This window comes from Theobroma cacao, chromosome 8 (assembly GCF_000208745.1).
Source record: "Theobroma cacao cultivar B97-61/B2 chromosome 8, Criollo_cocoa_genome_V2, whole genome shotgun sequence".
NCBI lineage: Eukaryota > Viridiplantae > Streptophyta > Magnoliopsida > Malvales > Malvaceae > Theobroma > Theobroma cacao.
In genome coordinates this window covers 1,816,027-1,834,691 of record NC_030857.1, presented here as the reverse complement: position 1 = coordinate 1,834,691, position 18,665 = coordinate 1,816,027, and the positions used below count along the sequence as shown (strand labels likewise).

The following is an 18,665-nucleotide window of genomic DNA, read 5'->3' as shown; positions in this document are numbered from 1 at the left end:
CCCCCCCCACCCCCCCCCCCCTTCAATTATAGAGTCCTTGATTGTTCATTGTAGTCCTTAAAATTGATTTGATTAGGACACCCATTTTCTTAGCAGTTCGGGAAAACACAAAGTCAGAATCTTCACGTGTTTATGCGTATTTCAACACCACTTTTAAGTACTATTAAGCTTGTCATTTTCAACAAAGATTGTCCTTTATACGCGGTGGGTCGACATGAAGCAGGATTTTACACAGCTGTGCTCATCCTTAGGGGCCTCCTGGCGCTCCCTTCACCGGCAAAATTGTGCAGACCATTGGCTCAACTGGGATTTTTTTTCCCTCCATTTTTGGTATTAAGGATTTTGTCCAAATGGCTGTCTAATATCTAGGTAAGATTTTGGCAATGAATCCACATCAATGTGGTGGGTTCAGCCATTATAACCAGCCACAAGCAAAATCCTCCCCTCCCCCTTGGTTCATATCTGGTTTTCTTAGGGACGAGCCAATCAGGGGAAAGGCCAATAGTTTTTGGTTCAATGACTGATCCATTGGAATTAGCTTACCAGGTCAAATGTCAACGTAAACAGGCAAATGAGCTCAGAGTTGTGTTTTAAAAATGGCCAGTAACAGCCTGAGCCAGTGATTTTTCTAAAACGTTTATAACAATGGCCAGCTTTGGAATTGGAATAATCATTCCCTGCAATTCGTTTCTTTGAGTCTAAATCTTGGGCACCAAATGAAATCAAAGGTCCTTTATCAAGTCAAAGCTTCCATCATTGGCTTGGCCCCATTATTAGCTGATCACTAAACTTGGAAGGCGTTGGCTACCAGCAGAATTATGAATCTACAAGCATATTATTAATCTAAACATTTTTACAAAAGAATAAAAAAAAGGAATATTCTTCCACTACCACCCCCCTTTTCCCCCTAAGTAACCCTACTAAGATGCATAAAAAAATAATAATAATAAAGTGAAAACATAGAGGGTAAATGCAGGATAAATTAGGCAACTTTTAGCAGACCATGTTGGTTGATAATTAAAAGATGTATGGCTTAACATAGAATTTCGTGGATAGCTAATTCTCTACTTTTTGTATGTTGTAGGTGGCAAAAATGTTTGCCAAGTTTTACATTTTACCTAACCTAATTACCACCGACAAACTGTTGGTTAAGTGATGAAGATTTCAACTTTAATTTCAAGTAGTTGCATCTCCTCTAAGTTTGTTCAAAATTACCTTTTGGTTCAATCCTTCGCCGATCGGATAAATATGCAACCGATTAGATAAATACAAGAAATTACCTTACGCGACGAAATATTACAGGTCACCATTCATTGAGATTTAACCCTTTATCGTTCGGGATTGTAAAAAAAAAAAATTACCCTTTGAAAATTATAATACTATTTAGAGTTAAGAGACAAGAGAGGGTTGAACCAGGTGAAACAGAGGCAATGGGATTATGGGGAGGGACACTTGCTTTCACGTGGGTTGGTGCCATCATAACGCCCACAACGGCCACCATGATTGAAACACTATGTCATTCTTGCTACATTAAAAATCGCAAATTTTAGAAATTAAAAAATAATTTAAAAGAAGAATAAAAATGGAAGGTCCCATAGTGGAAATCATTGATGGAATATCTCTACAATTCTTTCATTCAATCAATAAATCACAGAATTTACAACCAATCACTTCTTTTTTTGTTTTTCTTTGTTTCTTCTTCATGAATTCATGTGTCTCAAAGTCTCAACCTTTTTTTTTTTGGCCTCCACTCCGATTCGAACCCGGGACGACTCGGTGGATAACTCACCCACCATTTTTCTGCCATCTCCGTGCATTCTCCGGAGTTAATATACATTGACTCAGCTCATTTTACGCCCCAATTTTTAACCAATTACAAGCAATTTTCGATAAAGGGCACAAAAGAAAAAAAAAAGAAAAAGGAAAACCCCCACTAACTTACCTTTTTTTTACCATGGTAAGTAAATACCCACGAATTAGTAACCAACTCATCAACTGGGCAAACTCACTGACTCCAGCAGTGTGTATAATTAATTGTTCACTCGAGCTAACTCGGAACTGAGTCAAAAACCCCGGGTCAGAATCAAAGCCTCTCTCCTTTCTATTTCCACTGCGTCTTTAATTACCAGATTGTTTTCTCTGCGAACCCATGAAGTAACGGTCGAGATTCGGTCCACAAATCAAGCTGACTCCTGATTCCCACGTGGCAGTTCCCTTTAAAGTCCTCCAAGTTCACAAACCTTGCCGAGTGACCCGACTCCGACCGGGAAATAAACCGGATCACTTCCTCGAAAACGGACTCATCGCAGGGGATCGCCAATGGGCCTTGGTTGGTGAAGCCGTACTCCTCCTCGGCTTGCACAAGCAGTTTCTTGAAGACGGGATGGTTTAGGTACGTCGCGCGCACAACGAATCTCCTGCAACTCATCCCAACACAGACCGCCACGTGTCCCTCCGGCACATCGGACGGGATGCGGCCCGCTGACATCCGAGCCTTGTTCCTCCACCGCCGCAGCATTTGCCTAAGCCTCACAATGTGGCGGATTTTGCTGCATTTTCCAAGCCCCGCGGACATTTTCCCGAGAAAAAAAAACCTCAAAGAAATCTCTGTTTGCCTTTGGTTTTGAGGATCGAGAGTTCACTTTGGCGAGAAAAATAGGAACTTTTTATTTTTTGCTGGGAGGGGGGGATTTGAGAGTTTGGGAGGGAGGAGGATTTTATAAAAGGCCAGGTGGGAAAGCACCCTCAAAGTTCGAGATAATTACGAGACTGTGTCTGCTGTTGATGAAGCAAATAAAAAGCCCAAATGTCTTTTACATTTGGATAAACAATAACAATAATAATAATAATAATTTTGTAGGATAATAGTAAAACAAATACAAAAAGAGGACAAAATTAATGATGCAAAAATCAAAAGAAATTCCAAATGTTTAATGCAAAGATAGATGTCATGCAATCTTTAGAGAAAGATTTTATGCTTTTGATACATTGAACTCTAGAATAAATTGGTACGAATGAGTATGTCATGTGAGTAATTTGGAGTAAACTTTTCTTTCTTCTTTTTTAATTTTTAATTATTGTGACCTTGAAAAGATTGATATCTAGGAGGATAGATTTTTTAAAAGTATTTTAATGTTCTTACTCTCTCTCTCTCTCTCTGTTTTGAAGTTGGAAAGATTACTAAAAGGGAAGGATTACTAATTTATATATAAAATGGAAGGATTACTAATTTAGTATTCCAATGTTAATAATTTTGGTGGGGTTGCGGACAACATTATAACTTTTTTGAATTTAGTCCAAAATCAATTTGAAAATGACATAATGTGGAAAACTTTCTTTTATTCCTTCTTAAAAAATTGTTTTTATTTTATTTTATGGTGATTATAAATATAAATATTGATTTTTTTAATGTGGAAAAAAAGCAAAAAAATTTATAAAAATTATATTTATAATATAAAAAAGTAAGAATATTACGTAATTATCTCTTGTAACATATCAACATAATATAGTAATATTATATGATATAAATTAATAAGTAATATTTTAATTATCGAGTTATTATGAAATGTATTTAAAATTTTTTCGTAAAAAGTTAAAGAATGTAAATATTTAAAAATAAAATATTAATAGCACACGATAATTCCTGTTTAATTGTTGAAAAGTGAAAGCGTTTTTGGTTGACTGATAAGAGTGGAGATGGTAAACCAAAGCTTGACTTATCGAGTTAATTAAACTGCCGATAATGATTATCTTTCAATAGCAGTCAAATTTGCAGCACCCGCATATTCATCGGGGAAAAGAAGTCTGACCAACGCAGCTTTCTTTGAAGTATGGAACTCGACGTCATTAATTCAAGTTAAGCAAATCAAAGATAAACCATGTGGATCTTATCAGGGTACAGAGCTACAGCAGCCACAAAGAGAGAGAGAGAGAGAGAAGAGGAGCGAGGGAGCATGCAATTAAAAAAAGGTTGTCCTATAACGCACGAAGTAGAAGAAATTGAAGCCTAAAAAAAAAAACCCACCACATGCAAAAGTTGGAAGAAAGGTTGTGTCCCTTAAAAGTGGTTGAGTCAATTGAAGATGCTTTTGTTTCCTAAAACATTAAAAAAAATCCGGCTCTACTAAAGCAACGATTTTTGTATTCTCCATATCTGACCATTCCCCATGTGCGACGATGCCCCATCTTCCCCTTTCTTTAATTTCCCAAAACAAACTGCCAAAATCAATTGCCTCCCTCCCCCTTCCTAATCACTCATTGAACCCCTTGTTTTAAGCTACATCTCTCGCCTAATCAAACCCCAAACTTCTTTTCTAATTATGAGCATCAAAGTCTCTTAAGCGAGAGTAGACCATCAAAGATCAATCATTTTCGTTATTTTTTTTTCCGACCTAGTATATGTTTGGTTTAATTTTTTTTAATTTATTTATTTCTTAAAATCAGAAGTTAAGACAAACATGATTTTTTAAAAATTTAAAAATATTTTTAATTAAAATTAAAAAAAAAAAGTGTAAAAAAAANCTCTCTTTACAAATTACTATTATTCAACGTAAATCACGATTTCCCTTTCTCTACTTCTCTCTACAAAAACTAATAAAAAAACAGAAAACTCAACAACAAAATATCAAAATTTAAAATTTTTTTGTTCTTACAAATATTAAGAGAAAAAAAATCTAAAATTCAAAATTGCATTCAAATACTATTTAAAGATTTTCTCTTTTTTTCACCAAAAAAAAATTTGATATTAAATACATCGTTTCCTTTTTTTTCTTTTTTTTTTAAATTAAAGTATCATGATCTGATTACTTGTTAGATTAACAAAAATCTAATATTATTGCTACTATACAAGTTTGAAATTTATTCCTTTTTTTATTGATTTTTTCGATTTTAACGTCTGAAATTATATACAAACTTAAAACATTACATTATAACTTATTAGGTAATTGAATATAGTATGAATACCTTTTATGGTAATTTTAATTTAAATTATAGCTTATATAATTTATTTTGTTAAACAGTTTACCAAACAGTTTTAACTTAATTTTAAAAATTATTATTTTTCGTAAGAACTTAATAATAACTTTTAAATTTAAAAAAAAATTAAACCAAATAAGCTCTTAATAAATAAAAAAATTATAAACAAAAAAGATTACTCGATCCGGTTGAAAGGTCAAGATGGGCCTATTGGGATCCATGGGGCCACGTGCATGTTGTGGGAGGTAGGGTGCATCCCCCCGAACGCCATAGTATGTGTACGTTACAAACCCCACTTGCTAGGATTTAAGGATCACATCATTTATTTTGTTTTTGCGAAATGTCTTTGAATTTTTAACCAAATACATCCCCAAACACCGTAGAGACAGCATTAAGAAAAAACATAAAGACATAAACCTAAATGGATTGGGCAAACATAAAGCTACAATTATATCTTCTCTCTCTATTATAGCATAGATCACCCAACATGTTAATTCTTTCCCCTTACTTGTTTGCTTCCCATTTTAGTAAACCTTTCCCCTTTGTTTCAATCTACACAAAATATATTGGAAGATTTAGGGAATATATATTAGTTTAGATTCTTTTTAAATACTACTACTATACTTGATTTTTCCTAATTTATAATAATATGTGTATAAAATAAAACATAATATGAAAAAAGTCTCTATAAACACTTGCTAAAATTATATTTATAGAAATATTTTCGTAATTATTATATTATTTTTTAAAGAATTGATGAAAATTATATAAACTTGCGGCTAAATTAACTTGGTTCAAATAATTAAAAGTGCCAAAAATCAAGAGGCAATAGGTCATGGAGAGTGGGACATGCCAAGAAATATCCAAAATTCCGATTGGTGGTGTGGCGAGTAACCTTAAATAAGGTGGGAAACGATGCGCGACAATGGAGGAATTCCGTTTTCCCACGTAAGTGTCAGTGTGCTGACATGGCACCGTCTTTCAGTTGCGGGAAGCCATGAGTGAGGGGTGGGCTGAGCGGGACCCATGGCTCCCCAAATGGGCCACTAAGATTATATTATATGTGGCGAGAGAGAGAAAAAAAAAGAAAAACAAAGTTAGAGGACTTGGAGGTACTTTTTGGAAGAGTTGGTGTCTAGGTTCGTAGCCGCCTAGTTGTACTGAAACGTGTCACGGGCCTTACGGACCCCACGGCCTTCCCTCTCGCTTCTCGTACGGGCTGCCGTAAATTTTAATTGGTAAAACCTTGTGTGTATTCCACTCACACCCAAACTTACCTACTAGCCCTAAATTACCCCAAAAAGATTGATGGAAAAAACAGAGCTCTTAATAATGAAATTTAAGTGTTTGTATCAATCTGACGATAACATGTGCCCATAACCATATATCACACAATCAATAATGTTATCATTAGAAAAAAAAAACAATAACATCACATTAAATATATCTTAATCGTTATGAATCATTGACTAACGATAATTTTTTTTATAAATCTTTATATTTATAAATACATCCATTTATCAATTTGTGTAAATATATAAGTATATGTATGCGTACGATAAATATGTTTACTGTCAATCATTAATAAAAAAAAGATAAAAATAATAATATTTTATATTTACAGCTTTTTGTTTTAATTTGCTTTATACATCAACATTAATCTATACTCTATATATATAATTGAGAGAAAAAAATTTTAATTTTTATTTTTTAAACAAAGGAATCATGTATTAATCAATGAGTTAAATGTTTTGAGTACTTTTTAAATTTGAAAAAAAAAATTTAAACCTTACTCTTTAAGTAAGAAATTATACACTACTAATGAATAAAATACTCAAATGCTATTCCACACTATATATATCTTTCTCTTTTAGAATCTATTGGATCAAAGCTAAGCTTAGGTTTGAAAAGATTCTTGCTTTGCAGGTCATGGCAACACAAGGCTTTGGAGAAAGGAGAGGACAAAAGAAAATAAAAAAGGGCTTGCAAAAGTTAGAGAAAGGCAGTTAATTACTTTTGGAAGGTGGAATGAAGACGTGTGTGTTGGGTTCTTTTTACTTCTTTAGTTACAACAGAAAATACTTTTTGCTTGCTAACTCCCTACTAATGTCTGTCTGTTTTGCTTTTGGGAATCGGGAATCTCCTTTTATCCTCTTGCTTCTCATTCATTAAACTTTTATTATTTAGGGTAATTAAGCCCGGATTAAGGCCGACAATTCTTGCTGTTAGGAAAAAAAACTTATTAAACTGCTTATTAATCCACCTAGCTGGCACATGCTAGCTTAGAGAGCTTAGTGTAGGAATTAGAACAATGCCTTTATCATGTTTAGAATTTTATGTGTCACTTTCGGCGTATGCAAAACATCCCCGAGAGCTTGACACGTTGAAGGTCCAGACTATATTTTTAAAAGTTTATCTAAAATCCAAAAAAAAAAATGTCTATCATTGCTTTTTTGATTATTTGTTTTTATTTTATATATATTGAGCGATGATTGAGAAAATTAAGATAATGCAAACGTGGGGGTGTCTTGCAGTACCTACATGATCCACTAGGACAATTCTTTAGGCCTATATTAGAAGCTTGGAACAAGTCCACGTCATAATTTTGGATTAATGTGTTAAAATATTGTATTAATACTATGTTTCTCTTGTCATTAATCCAAAACCTCTTACGTGGAGTTGTCGTTCACAAACGACATAAGTCGTACATAATCATGTTCATTTGATCAGCGCATCATTTTAATCTCGAGATTATTAATTATTTGGAATTTGGTCATTTCGATTCATCTATCATTAAAGAGTTTATTTTTCCTTTTTTTCAAATATGATTAAGATAAAGTAAAATCTTCAATATATTCACGTGTTAAGACTTTCTACCCCATACTGTAATATTTATCGAAAGTAGTAGGTACTAGTTCAGTTGTATATGTAAATATACGTCATTAATAAACATATATGTTTTCTTTTTAAAAAAATAATAAAAACTTAAAATGATTTTAGAGCTTCTCAACAAGAAGCCGATCCAATCTTCAAATCACGAAGCAAGAACCCAACATTAATTATCGATGGGAGAATGTGATGAACCCCAACTTGCTTATCGAAAACAGGAAAAAGACTGCATTATTTAAAAAACCCAGTCCCAAGTTGCAGGTTAGCTTCAACCATGTAACATCTTTCAATGTCCGGGAGGGTTTTGTCCTAACCAGGGATTACTGACAAGGATTTCAGTAGAACTAACTAAGCAGGGTGTTCGTGCATAGCTGTAGCCAGTTGTGGAGCTAACAAACAACCCCCACCACCCTTTGATTCCGTACAAAACCATCTACTTGAATTGGGGAAGAATCTGTGAACTAAATTTGGAAGCATTGGCAAACACCAACGTTGAGCTTCAGTTTGGTTTGGTAAGAACTAATTTAAAAGAAGCAACCATGCAATTTCTTTGCTTTAGACGTGTCAGAACCATAGCAGAATATAGCACTAAAAACTAAAGTATTTTTTGTTCACTAGCTTATAATAAAATGAATTAGGGTCTGAACACTCTCCATGCAACCTCTTTTACACTATAGTCTGCAATTATTTTATTTAATTTTAATTTTAATTTTCTGGGCATCCAAACAGCCATTGATATATTTTGACCAATAATTAATCATTCTTAAACAATAATATCTGTTTTTTTTTTGTTTCCATGTTATGATCCTACACCTCCTATCACTATCAAAACAGCAATTCCTCGTTTGCAAAAAATTAAAATTTTTTCCATATGGCAACCTCTTCTCAACATATATTAAATTTAAAAGGACATCAAATTTCCTATTCTATACCAGCAGTCATATGGTTAATTATATGCGTGGATTTTAGGAATAAATATTGATTGAGACAGTTAATTAATTTAACCAGCTCATCGACACTTTTAGTCGTTGATAACAGTAATTTTGTCCTTTCTTATATTAAATTTCTGGTCAATTCTCAGAGTTAGACACTCCAAGAAAATTGGATAATTTGGACTAAATATATATACTACTTATTATCAATGGATTGTTTATAGATTATGACGAAATAAGTTATATAGGTTTTGTAATCATTTCCGATGAAATATTTCATCAATAATACTATAATCAATATTAATGGAATTTTATTTTATCGTGTTGTCTTTAAATTTATATACAGATTTTTCTAAATGGAATTGAAACTATAATTAATAAAAAATTTCATCCGAACCATGTGATATTCTCGTGATTATTGTAACGGTTTTTACTTACTTTGAATGAAGTTTTGAATGTGTGTTGAAGTATTATGTACGTGGCCATGAAATGGAGCTTTCTATAAATTATGATAAAACCCAGGCTTTTAATAGTCTTATTATTAAAGTTAAGCTAAGCTATACCCCTCTTACACCCTCAAACATTCCCAAAGTCATTTTCACTAAGATTCATTTTTCCATACTATATACGTTGAAAATTATTCTATATATAGCAAAAAGGTATGATAAACCCTTAACTTATATATATATATATATATATATAAGGTCGACTTTTTTTATTTTGAAGTATAATGGAAAATAAAATTAGGAGTGCATATGGTGCTGGCAGGGTGATGAGCCGTACGTGAAGAGACATCATGATTAGCACAAACATGTAACCCACCATGCACATAGATAAAGTCAGCAAATGTGCGACCAAAAGAAGAAGATAGGACAGATGGAGTTGCTCTAGCACGTACATATTTGCTACCATTACAGTTTATAAAAGGAAACCCAGTTCATCTTGAAACAGTTTTTTCAAACATCAAACTTTGCTTCGGTTTTTAATCCCCAAAGAATCAATGCACTTTTGCCTTTTATTATATCAACACTTGAGCACACGCTCTAAAGTTAGGGGTTTCCTCCTTTTGTTTCCAGCTTTTCAGACCCAAACAAGAACTTGGACGGTGGAAAGGAGAATCTTTAACCCTGGTAATAGACCAGTGTCCTTGCTGCAGGACATGAGTGAGTGAATGAAACTTTCATAGGAATTTGCAGGCTTTTAAATTCTACAGGAATTATAAGATATTCACATGGGGTGGATCAATCCACGCAAAAACAGCCAATCAAAGCCCATTACTTTCTCTTTTTCTTTGTTTTTCTTTAGGTTTTTTGGTTGGTTAGTCCTAAGAAATCCGTACTGACAGACAGGAGCCCCCATGGCCATAACCCCCCATGCTTCCAAGCTTTCATAAGACCTCATATTGTGTGCAATCATTGCTTCTTTTTTCCTGAAACTGGATTATTTTTTAAAAGAAAAGCTTGGGGTTTTTATAAAACACAGAAATTGCTAGCTGTCTTAGCATCCCCCACGCTTGTCTAACCGTCTCTTTCCTTTCTCTCCTTGAAGATAAAGGCGATATCGTTGTAATGGAAGTTAACTGACAACTAATACTCCATCATTAATGATAGATTTTGTGTGACCCTTGGGAGTGGGACGTGATTAGGGAACAAAATGATGTTTATGCGACGAACAATTCATGGTGGGAGTGGGGATGTTAGGGGGTCAAATTACTCTGAGAGAGTGCTAATAATTTCCCATGGGAGTCTAACGTAATCATTGCATAAAATGATTGGAAATGATTGGACGTGCCTGTCTTCAGCTCGTTAAGATCAAAGATTGCAATGAAAAGATACGGATTGATTTAGCTAATGCTTTCTGCCCCATTATCTTTAAGTTCATCTCCTCTGATATTCTTCTAGTCACATCTGAATATTTTCTTTCCCATGTACCATAGCTTGTTCACACATTCTAAACAATGTTAAGCACATTACTTTAGTGCTGTCAAAGTTAATTAAGATTATGGGTACTTAAATCTGCTTCAAAACTATTCCTAAATCAAGGAATATATACACATCTCAACTTTGTAAAAGAGAATGAAAGCAGTTGATTATTTACATGATTAAAAACCTTTTTCCCGCTTCAAAATCTATAGAAATATCATCCTCGCATCTATACATGATCTTCCAAATCCTTTCACAACATGCAGAGACAGAGACACAGAAAGATTTGTCAGATGTGCATAAGACAATGAGAGGTAAACCGAACAAAGATTCCAAGTGATAACAAAATCTCTCTCTCTCTCTCTTGTATGCATACACTGATACACATGCTTGAAGTGCCACTATACGAAGGAGGAGTTGAAGTTTTAACTGTCCCGTCGCCCAGAAAAAAGGGCAGAATCAAGCCATTTACTTCGATCAAGAGAGAGAGCCTGAAGCATGTTACAGGCCCGGATTATACGGGGGAAAGTTTGTCATTATCGTTTCTGTTTTTTTCTGGTTAAAATAATGACAGATCACATGGGGTTGGGTGTTTGATGGAAGTAGTGAGAATCATCTACCAAACCTGAAAACCCCGTCTTCTACCACTCCTGACTCCTCTTTTTAATCATTTCTTTATTGGACTTTTGAAAGATGGGTCCAGGAGGAATACATGCATACACAAATATTATATATAAGTGGGTTGTTTTTTGAAAGAAACCCCATACCATACCTGATGATAATGGTGAAAATGGAGAATAAATGAATATAGGGTTCTTTTTTTCTTGCAACAGCTAAAAAAGGGATCTGTCTGTATTGGTTATCTGTAAGCCGCCCAAAATATGTAATCCAGCTGCAATGGCAATCATAGGTACATGGCACAAAATGGAATGTACTTGTTGCAACCCCCGATAATCCGAATCCACCATAAAAATGATTGACTAACCATCACAGATGTCGTCCACCTTCTTTCTTGTATGGTATTTGGTGGTGTCTACCACAATCAACAACGATTAGATTTACACAATCTGAGGTTGTGTAGCCCATTTGACATGTGTCCGAGTTGGCTGTACCCTTCAGTCTTTCACTAAAAGTGGCGCAATCCCAATATTCATTGAGAAGCATGATTATTTACCTCTGAATACTGCCCACTTTGGGTGATCAACACCATCCAGCAGCAACGTGTGGTGCAGGTTTAATTACAGCCTTCGGGCCTCCGTCATTTCGGATGTTGGCCCATGGGTACGAGGAAGTTCTTTCTGCCCAATTGTCCGGATCGTGTACAGGCTGATACGACCTTTTTGGTTCATGAAAATAACACGAAATCTTTTCCAAACTTTAAGAAATACATTTGGGTATGAGGATAATCTATCATATTCATCGACAAGTTATGTGTAAATTATGTTTCACTTTCCATATTGCTGGCCAATTAGATCCATTGTAGCAGAGTTCATCAGAATCTACGACTTGCACGAATTAGCCATTGTCTCTTAAAATACTACGAATTGGCTGACGGTTCCCAAAAACACCGCCACTCCGTCTTCCTTCCATCTAACAGAGCAGATTGAAGCCAGAAAATGCGGGTAACTGAATTTATCAGTAAACATTGACATAAATCAAAATTGGACAAAACATGACAAGAAGCCATCACGAAACAAGGGGGCAAAGCATTTCTTTTTGATAATAGTAGTGTTAGCGTATGTATGAACATGGCCAAGCCTACGATGTACAAAGTACAAAAAGACTTTCCCTCGATGTACAACACCAGGAAACAAAAAATACCCACTTCTCAGGGGTAAAACTAATGCATTCTTTGTCTCAATTTTGGGGATCTTGGTGTAGGAAGGACTAAGGGCAGATTTCGAACTGTCAACCACCTTCCTCAGAAGAGCATATATTCCTTGCCAAAGTCATCAAAAGAAAGCGATGTATTTTCATTTGTATGGACCTTCTGCTACCTGCAATAGCACAAAAATTTATAAATTTGCTATCAAAACCAATTTTCAAAAATAAATACAGCAAACTACAGCATTAGAAAGCTGCACTATTTTACAATGCATTTGTATTTTGCAAGCAATTGAATGTGGGGACTAAAGCAGTAACGCAGAACAGAGAAGCACTCCTACAAGAATTCGATTAATCACGGTATTTAATCTATGCATTGGATCAATCCAAGTGATAGTTGATGAGCTGATTACTCTAAACATATGACTGTAAAAGTAAGTAAAGAGAATAACAATTCAACCTAATAAAGACTACCAGATATAGGTATTAGAAAACATTCACAGAGAGCAAATGAAAGAGTCCACATATTACCTGAGAACAAGATATCTCCTTGATCAATCAGTAATTGGAAGCAAGCTTCGTTAATCTTCAGTGATTCTACGTTTTTTTGACTTTTGAATGTGATTATTGTAGCTCAAGGGAGTTGTTCCTTCAAAAGTTTTATCCTCCTGCCATTCTCTACCTCTACTCTTCGTAGCACTCCTACAGAATTATACAACAACGTTTTGATTAAGACCTTTGCAAGTTAACATACAGAAAATTTGCCATTCAAAAACTTTTTAGTTTATTTAAAAACCTATCAAATTCTGAAATTTCTTCCAAATTCCTATCTAACCAACAAATGCTTCCTGTGTGAGCAGGCATCAGAGACCCGATGATGTGAAGTATTTCCTCATCAAAACTGCAAAGAAGAATCAATGTCAAAATTCATTTGATCAAGGTGTCCTTAACCACCAGGCTTCTGCCAATTCTCCAAAGGGAAAAATAAAAATAAAAAAAATTGGAATTTCAGCTAAGTTTAAATTTCAAATAGAAATAAACTTGACTGATGAAATACAGTAAAACATTAGTGAGCAGGCATGCATACAGAACTGAGGCCTAAAGACTGAAGCAATGATCCATTGGTTTGTAATGGATCAATATTTTGATTGTTCTGAATGTGGTAGCATTAGTGTAGCACCCATGAAAGATTGAACTAAGAACCTTTGTTTTAAGGATGAATGATTGACAAATGAAATTAGAAAGGCAAAGTGGGCAAAAAATCAATTAGCGTGGTGAGAATATGTATTGTTATCATTAATTAGAAATGAAAAATGTCGAACTTGGCCTTGAACACAAAGAATAACTAGAAGGATAATTAGAGCTGAGTATGTAACTATATAAACACACGAAGAATATCACTTTGCTCTAGCTTGCAATAAAACATTGATGATAACCAAAATAGTAAAATATTGAAAAACATATGCTATTCTTAAAGTAAATTACTAGTTTTGTTTTAAAAGGAAATTGTCACCTCTTGACTAAAAAACGGATCATGGTTCCAACCTTTATGACATGACGCTTGTGAGATCTGCTGGCAAATAGTTCCTCTTCATCTTTCTATGAAAGAATAAGCAACTATGTAAGTAACTAGAGTAATTAATATAGTCTCTTGCCATATACACATGCACAACCAAATAAAGAACTTCAGAACATGGTGGTGAACTGTTACTCACAGTTTTATACTTAAATTCTCCACGAATGTTTTGAGCTGTTATGATTGCAGAGGAAAAACCAAGAATAATGACATGAATAGACTCTTGAGAAAGTTTCACTACTTTCCCCTCTGAAAATGGGAAAGAAAATTAGCTTAGACAATATCTTAGGCGTGCACATAATTAAATAAGTACAAAGCAATGTGATATTTATCACAACAATAACTATATATATAACCTGAAATATCATGGCAAAAGTACCTAAGAGCATATCTGACTTTGGTGAAAAAAGTAGGAGATTTGCTTTTAGTCTCAGACCAAAATAAGGATGAACACCAGAAAGAATCTTTGCCTGCTTATCCTGAATGTTAACATCATAAGCCAATAAAACACCATCAAATGCTTCGTTGAACCTGCAAGGAAAAGCAGAAATAGTTTAAAGTGCGATAGAAGGAAGCAAATACTCACACACAATTTAATTATTATCACCATGACATGAAGTGCATAAAGACATATCCTATGTAATTGAATACTAATCCTAACAGAGCCAAAAAAAAATATCGCCAATCATCCAGAAATTCTACATCTTTGATGATTTTGAAAGACATTAAATTGGGCCTAATAGACTTTCGCAACACCTGAAAGCATCTAGCTCGCAATTATCAAGTATCTCCAATCATTTAAAAAGAGACAAAAGCTATTATTTACAAGAAAAATAAAAGTAAAAATGGACTAACATTTCAAAATTTCAAGTCAAGTAGTCCCAGAAGCAGCTCTACGTTATAGCTAACTTCATATAACAAGTGAAATTTTCAGCTAAAACATAAAGCTTCTCTCTTAAAAAGGACCAAAAAAAAAAAAACAGAGTTAAACATTTAAGAAAACAAAAGTTCAAATCACAGGCAATATATCAACAAAATCAGCAGATTTTGGGTGAATTAGAAAATAATACTAGTATGGGTTTTAGCTAACATGGAGGGTAGAAGAACGAACTTGAAGAGTAGAGAGCTAAGCTCACGGAGGATGGCCTGGGAAACCTTCCTACTCTTCGATGGGTGTACATACACCACTAAATCAGCATCTGCTACGCTTAGTCCTTTCATTTTTAACTGCGATTGATGACCCAAGCTGAAACTTGAGGATTTTAGCATTGCAACTCTGAGGTTCTTCTTCTAGGTGGCAAAGCAAAAACCCTGAAACATGAAAAACCCTAAACCAAGAAGTATAAGACTCGTGAGTAGAACCAAACTAGCCCTGAAGAAAATAAAATATAAATACAGGCCTGGACCTTGGCTTTTTCTGATGAGATATGGGCCTAGTAAAGTTTAATCCAAGATTAACATTTTTGGGCTGTAAAGGCTGTCCAAAAAAGTACTTCAATTTTTTTAAAAAATTAAAAAAATTTTATATTTTTATTTTGAATCAAATAAGTTATTATATTTTTATTTTAAATAAATATTTTATTATTAATAATTAACTTAATCAAAATATCATTTGTCATTTTATACCGCGTGATATTAATTTAATATGTTAACATATCATAATTAATAATGATATAATATAGTAATATATCATAATTGATAACGAAGTGATATGTTAATTTAATATAATAATAATATCATATGTGCACTTTTCATCCTTTTACATCAACATTATATTAGTATTATTTGAATAAAAAATAACAAGTGGTATTTTGATTGATAGTAATTAATCAATCTTTAATTATAAAGACTTATTTGATCTATAATAAAAATATAAGGGTTTGATTAAATGTATTAAAAGAATAAAATTTTATTTGAATTTTTTTAAATAATTTAAAAGCTTATTTGAACATTATGCCAACAAATTTATTCTCAGGAAAAATTACTAGATTATTTTTTTAATAAAATTTTAAATATGAACAAATAAAATAATTTTTAAATTTAAAGTATTTTAGTAATTTTATTATGTCAAATGAACGATGTAATCTCTCATGATAACATAACTTATCCATGGAAACTAATTGGGAAAAAAATTATTAAGATTGTGCTAACAATTCATTCATTCATTTTTTGACCTTCTTAAAGTTAAATAATTGTTATTAATACTAAGAATCAATTGAATAGATCGAATTAACCGATCTTTAACAATTGAATTGATCATTGATCGAATTAATCAATGAATTTAGTCAATTTGTTGGAGTCAGATTCATTTCACTTAATCCTAATACATACTGTTATATAAAAAAACTTAAAATCATAAAAAGTGTAAGTGAAATTTATCCAAATAATAATTGAACCATAAAAAGTGCAGTGTATATCTTCTGATTTCACCAACCTTCGGGCATGAAAGCGCAAATTGTAAAAGCAAATCCTTGGCGTGGAGATGGTTGGTCAATCCAATAATCTTTCATCACCATGGTTAAACATCATTGCGCCTTGGTATGATTAGGCATTTGGCTTCATATCGTAATCATAAACTCAATACAGCTACCTTGCACAAAGACAAAATTAATCTCCTTTCACTGTAATTATTATTATAATATATAAAAAACCCATTGTTTGACCAAGAGTTCGAGATAAGAATCCACTTGGCTTTGGTCACTATCGCATACTCTCACCTTCCCCCCAAATATATATATAAAAAAATGTTTAATGGACTTGCAATTGAGTAATCTGTGATCAATGATAGCAGAGAGATGTATCCATTTCCTTTACCTATGGTCAATACCTTGCCTTGTTACCATAGTAAGTACCCTTAAAATATTTAGAAATAAATGACCCAACTGTTACATTCCCATCCCCCCGAGCTGCTAAACTATTCATGCTGCTTTTATTCTTTTGCAGAAAAACTTTAGTCGGATTTCAACTTTTCTCATGCAATATCACCCGTGAGCATTAATGAGGTATATCTCAAATTGTGCATAGTATAAACTTGATTAGTATCGTTAATTTATCTTGTATCGCTATTATTAAGGTATATGTTTAAATTTAACTTGAAAATGATTCATTTGTGTCTATTACTTCATACTTTATTTTATTATCATACATCAACAATGTGTGCAAGATGTGATGATCACAAAGGGAATAAACTTTTTGACTTGTATTTTGGATTAGTCAAATTCCAAACTGCAGCCGTAGATAGTGGAGAGGGAAGAAAAAGAAGTGGGGGGGGGGGGGGGGGTGGTGCCAAAAAGGGAATGTGCTTTTGCATGAAAACTGTCCCTGTAAAAAGCCGAGGCAGGCAAGCAAGCAGCCTTAAAGACTCTCGGCCCACCGCCACAGAGGTTGAAGGAGGAGGAGGAGGAGGAGGAGGAGAGAAGAAGCCCTGGACCAGCGACAGTGATACTTTAATATTTTTGGGTGGGAACGCAGAGACAAAACGGGGGTTCCATCTCTCTCATCGTCAGAAGATTCAGAAGCCAATGCCCCCTTACATCCCTACATCTTACACTGCTTCTATGTTCCCTTCATACCACGCTCGTTTTTTTGGTTATTTCACTCTCAATTATCACGCCCCTGCTCTGGGTCCCCCACCCCCATCATCATCTATGAATATGGAGTAATAATATCAGCACAATCCGACTATTTTGTATCTACTCTCATTATACAAAATCCAAAGCAAAAAAAGGAAAAGCAAATTCCCATGGTTTTTGTACGGTAATAATCTTTGATTAATGCCTTTGTTTTCACCCCTATGAATAAAAGCTGTAATCCCACCCCATAATAATCTCAATCATTTGTTTGCTATCTAAAGTCCATACACTCACCTGACCCCATCCTTCCTTAAAGGAAACCAGCAAAGAACGGGAATTGCTCTATTGCCATAAAAATCATGGCAATATGGGGGGGCTAATGGCACTATGGCAGGCATGGGTTAACTAAATCAAAGGCAAATGAGCTGGAGCCCCTGGCCCTGGAGAACTAAACTAATATAATTTACCTTTGAGAAAATTCATGAACCCTCCACTTCTCCTTTTTTCCGGTACCTTTGCACTTTGTTTTGGTACCGTTTTTCCCATCAATGGCTGTATCTATCACCGGTCAATGGACCACACTACATTGATTTGAAAGTGGATCCCACTCTCAATTCCCAAAGGGTCCCATCGAATTACGGTTTTATAAAGGTTTCAGCAAGAATTTTTTTCCCCCTTTTATTGCATTTGGGTATTGAGTTGATAAGGACTTATCTTGACTTTTACATGTATATTAGCTAACTTCACCTTGCTTAAAGTAAGTGGGTGGGTCCAGAATTACTGTTGAGGATCAGATTTTGTTGATGTTAATGTCAAAAGAAAGGGTTTAAATCACAAGGGTCAACTTAAGAGATCGAGTGTAGGGATATCTCTATGAGTTACGTAAGTATAAAGTCGATATTGACATTATTCGATTTGATTAAGAAAATATAAATATTTATAAACATTTTGTATAAAATATATTTATATTATTTTT

General features: G+C 33.9%; 2 protein-coding genes across 3 annotated transcripts; both read right to left on the bottom strand.

The window, feature by feature from the left end:
* LOC18591524 (auxin-induced protein 6B) lies at positions 1,596-2,707 on the bottom strand. Its single transcript, XM_007017692.2, has one exon. It carries the CDS (start codon positions 2,573-2,575, stop codon positions 2,123-2,125), a length of 453 nt encoding a protein of 150 aa, XP_007017754.2. The 5' UTR covers positions 2,576-2,707; the 3' UTR covers positions 1,596-2,122.
* Positions 12,404-15,475, bottom strand: LOC18591523. Of its 2 annotated transcripts, XM_007017690.2 has the most exons (7): positions 15,229-15,475; positions 14,497-14,648; positions 14,257-14,366; positions 14,055-14,140; positions 13,338-13,442; positions 13,073-13,243; positions 12,404-12,714 (listed from the first exon to the last, which is right to left on the bottom strand). In XM_007017690.2, exons 1-6 carry the CDS (start codon positions 15,384-15,386, stop codon positions 13,123-13,125), a joined length of 732 nt encoding a protein of 243 aa, XP_007017752.2. In that variant the 5' UTR covers positions 15,387-15,475; the 3' UTR covers positions 12,404-12,714; positions 13,073-13,122. The 2 variants fall into 2 exon arrangements, with proteins under 2 accessions (XP_007017752.2, XP_017980890.1); XM_018125401.1 differs by lacking the exons at positions 12,404-12,714; positions 13,073-13,243 and having other exon boundaries at positions 13,360-13,442; positions 14,087-14,140.